Source organism: Diadema setosum, chromosome 4, assembly GCF_964275005.1.
Source record: "Diadema setosum chromosome 4, eeDiaSeto1, whole genome shotgun sequence".
Classification (NCBI taxonomy): Eukaryota; Metazoa; Echinodermata; class Echinoidea; order Diadematoida; family Diadematidae; genus Diadema; species Diadema setosum.
This window is the reverse complement of record NC_092688.1, coordinates 1,245,513-1,248,978: the sequence shown is the minus strand read 5'-3', so window position 1 is coordinate 1,248,978 and position 3,466 is coordinate 1,245,513. Positions and strand designations below refer to the sequence as shown.

The window sequence follows — 3,466 nt, the reverse complement described above, 5'->3', positions numbered from 1 at the left end:
CAATGATGTCCCTGAACAACTTCTGAACTAAAAATGAATATAAAAACTTTGAATTCATCTAAACATCATTAAATTTCCCTACATTCCAAAAAAAAAAATGTTGTAACTGACTACAATTTACTTTTTAAATGGCCAACAATCCACAGAGAAGTGTAACTTTTTGAAATAACTAAGATCGTTTTAAGTGTAGAATATTCACATGAGTATACATAGAACAATGTGCACCCAAGTATTACATGTAAACGGCAACCATCTTAATCCCTATAGTCAATAGTGTATTGTATTTACTCACTTCAGTTTTTTGTTCTACTACATGTATTCTATTGTAGAACACAATCATCTATTACATTTCACATTTCACACCAAAAATGTAAAGTCTATCTTGAGTGCAGAAAGCTATCTCACCACTCTCAAACTCTTGTAGATAGTACCAAAATCTTTTTGATTGCATTTTAAAATCAGTGATGATATTGCGCACGTGCTCCAAATCTCTCGTGTATCGATCGATACTGACGAGACCCTCCTCGCGTTTCACCCAGGCTACAATGACCGATTCATCTCGACAAACAGCTGGGAAGGGATCTACACCCTTCTTCATCAAGACATTTTCCTTCTTCCCCTGATCATCGAGGCACACGACAGCTGATGAGCCTGCCAGAATCAGTTTCTCCATGGTGTGAAAAAAGAATAATTGCTCAGGTGAATATACGACACATGTTATAATCCTGACTGCCTTACCACCCTTTTGGGTGAATACCTGGATCTTCTTGAGGTCCCAATCACCCACGTAGATATTATCATCTCTATCCACAGTGAGTCCACCAAACCCTCCGTCACTGAAACACATTGTCTCGAAGGCTACGTCAAGCTTCTCCCACTGTGGAGTGTAGAGGGATATAGTACGTGTTTTGTTGCTTGTATTACGTACAACACTTCGGCCATCAGACAGGAATCCAATTTCATTGATACTGACATCCTTCAGCACGGATTGCTGTAACTCACCATCAGAGGAGTAGAGATGAATTCCACCTTTCCCCAATCCAACCGCCATCTTACCCCCTGGTGCACAAGTCACACAGTTCATGCTGTCTTTGCTTGGGAGCTCTTTGTATGCCTTGACATCCCAACTCTTCAGCTCTCCAAGACAGAGTTCATTGACCTTTATGTGTCTAAGGAATGAAATCTTCTGAGCTCGTTCAGTCACACCTCTCGGTGATTGGTCGTCAGGATCATCTCGTCCCAGAAAGCTCTTCAAGTTCTCACACAGCGTGTCGTGGGCATACAAGGCGTCTTTCCCTAGCGGTACTTTCACACCGTTAATTACCAGCTCTTCCATTGCGTTCATTTGACGAATTGCTTGGTGACTCTCTTCCTCCATGACATTTAATTCCTTCTCGAATTTTTCAGACCATCGTTTCACTTGACATTTCAGGGTCTCTCTTCTGGCTGACAACAGTTGCATGTATTCCTCGTACGTCTTGTCGATGTCATCATTGAGCTTTCTCAGCATGATTGTTATCTTATTTCGTTGTGTCTCAATGAATTTGATGTGATTTCCAATGGTAGTTTTCTTTGATTTTGCCTTCTTTTGTAACTCCTCGATATTTGTCATCAAGTTTTCCTCATGGACCACTGCCTTTTCAAGCGGATGACCCTTTTGCATGTGGTCGACAGTCCCACACGTAATGCAGAAATACTCTCGACAATGGGTACAGAAACAATCTTCATCAGCGCTGGGGTGTTTCTCACATTTCCGTCGCCTTTTAATCGGAACTTTTCCCGAGAGCACGTCATCCACGGGCACCACTTCATGGTTTGAGAACGGTTTCCATCCAAGGTGGTTTGTCTCACACGATTTACACATATATTTCCCACAGTCCTGGCAGTAGGACACAGCTGGCGGCTTTTCGTCCTTCTCACAAACTGTGCATGTTGGATTCTTGATTTTCACTTCGTCCACGAGAGAATTCAAGGGTACGTTTGTTTGTAACTTACTCACATCTCCACTGGGTAGGGGTGTTTCTTTCCTGCATATAGGGCATGCTACAGTTTGTTGGTTTGGTTGAGTTTGAACAATACTTTCCAGACAGTCTTTGCAGAAGGTGTGAGAACATGTCAGTGATTTGGGTTGGTTGAAAAGTGTCAGACAGATAGGACACTCCAGATTCTGGCTGCTGATTTGATGAAACGTTGCCATGGTGTATGTCTGTCTAAAAAACATAAGAAGCACATAACGGTAAACACATTGACAAGTACAAGCGCAATATAATACTTATTCATTATTTATTCAATCAGCATTATTAGCATCTTTAATTACAAAATTAGCATATACATTTATGATTTTTGAAATTCGAACCAAGTAATCAAGCACACTTTAATGGACGTTTGTGAATAATGTTCATTATATCCTGGCTCAATAGAGTTGATTTATAGAGTTTATTTGAGTGGAGGAGATCCCATTAACTAGTCTGGTGTACTTGTCATAGGTGGTGTGACTTAGAACAAAGTTGCACCAGCATAGAGTAAATGTGTTAGTTGAAATAAAGTTAAAAATACCTTAAAGGCATATTAGTAAAACAATAAAGTGTTGCATATATGCTGCAGTCACAACAATTTGATGGAGTGAATCAAGCATGCAAGTAATGCAGAGATGACTCTTTTAATCATGACCCTGTGTATACAGTAGCGAGAATTTATGAAAATTGTATGAAACAGCATGTAATTCCAAGAAGGATTCAACGTTTATTAGATGAAAATTGATAATGGCTGAGATATCCAAAAGAAAAAAAAAAGAGATCCTAATAAAATTGACAGGCCACGACTTTTATTAGGATCTCTTTGTTTTATTATTGTTCTTAGATATCTCAGTCATTTAAAAACTGATTTTCATCAAATAAACTTTTGATTACCTTAGAATTGTATGCTTTTTAACATATCATAGAGTGGTTTCTAATCTCGCAAAACGTTACAAGCTGAATCCTTACCTCAACCAGTACTGTACAGTCCATGTAGTGAGTGAAATGAAAGAAATGATTCTTTAGAAACGTATGTCCGTTTTGCTATTTTTATGTAAGGAGGGTCATTACATTCATACAAAGTATGTATATCCTTGAGATATTTAAATAGTTTTTGTTTCTCTTCAACTGCATTGATATATGTGACCGTGCATCACAAAACGAACAAAAAGTCGCACACCTTGATTTTAAGTGAGGACTTAAAAAAGGTGAAATGGTTCAACCAAGTCAATCTTTTCTGGAAGAGCTATCCTTCTTCTACATTACTCTTCAGTTTGGTATCTTAACATGAACAATGAATGGGAAAGTGCGTTTTTAGCAGTTTTTCAACGACCCTTTTGGGGGAAGAGTAGAATGATCAGGCGTGACCTAGGGGCCGCTTTTCATGTCTTGAAATTCTTTGCACACTCTTTACTTTCAAGTCTAAAAACTTTTGAAAGCACGATGCTACT

At 38.8% G+C, this 3,466-nt stretch overlaps 1 protein-coding gene across 1 annotated transcript; it reads right to left on the bottom strand.

The window, feature by feature from the left end:
• Positions 1 to 343: 343 nt before the first annotated feature.
• Positions 344 to 2,197, bottom strand: LOC140227204 (uncharacterized). The gene has a single exon (XM_072307631.1). The coding sequence runs from the start codon at positions 2,195 to 2,197 to the stop codon at positions 344 to 346; it is 1,854 nt and encodes a 617-aa protein (XP_072163732.1).
• Positions 2,198 to 3,466: the final 1,269 nt, after the last annotated feature.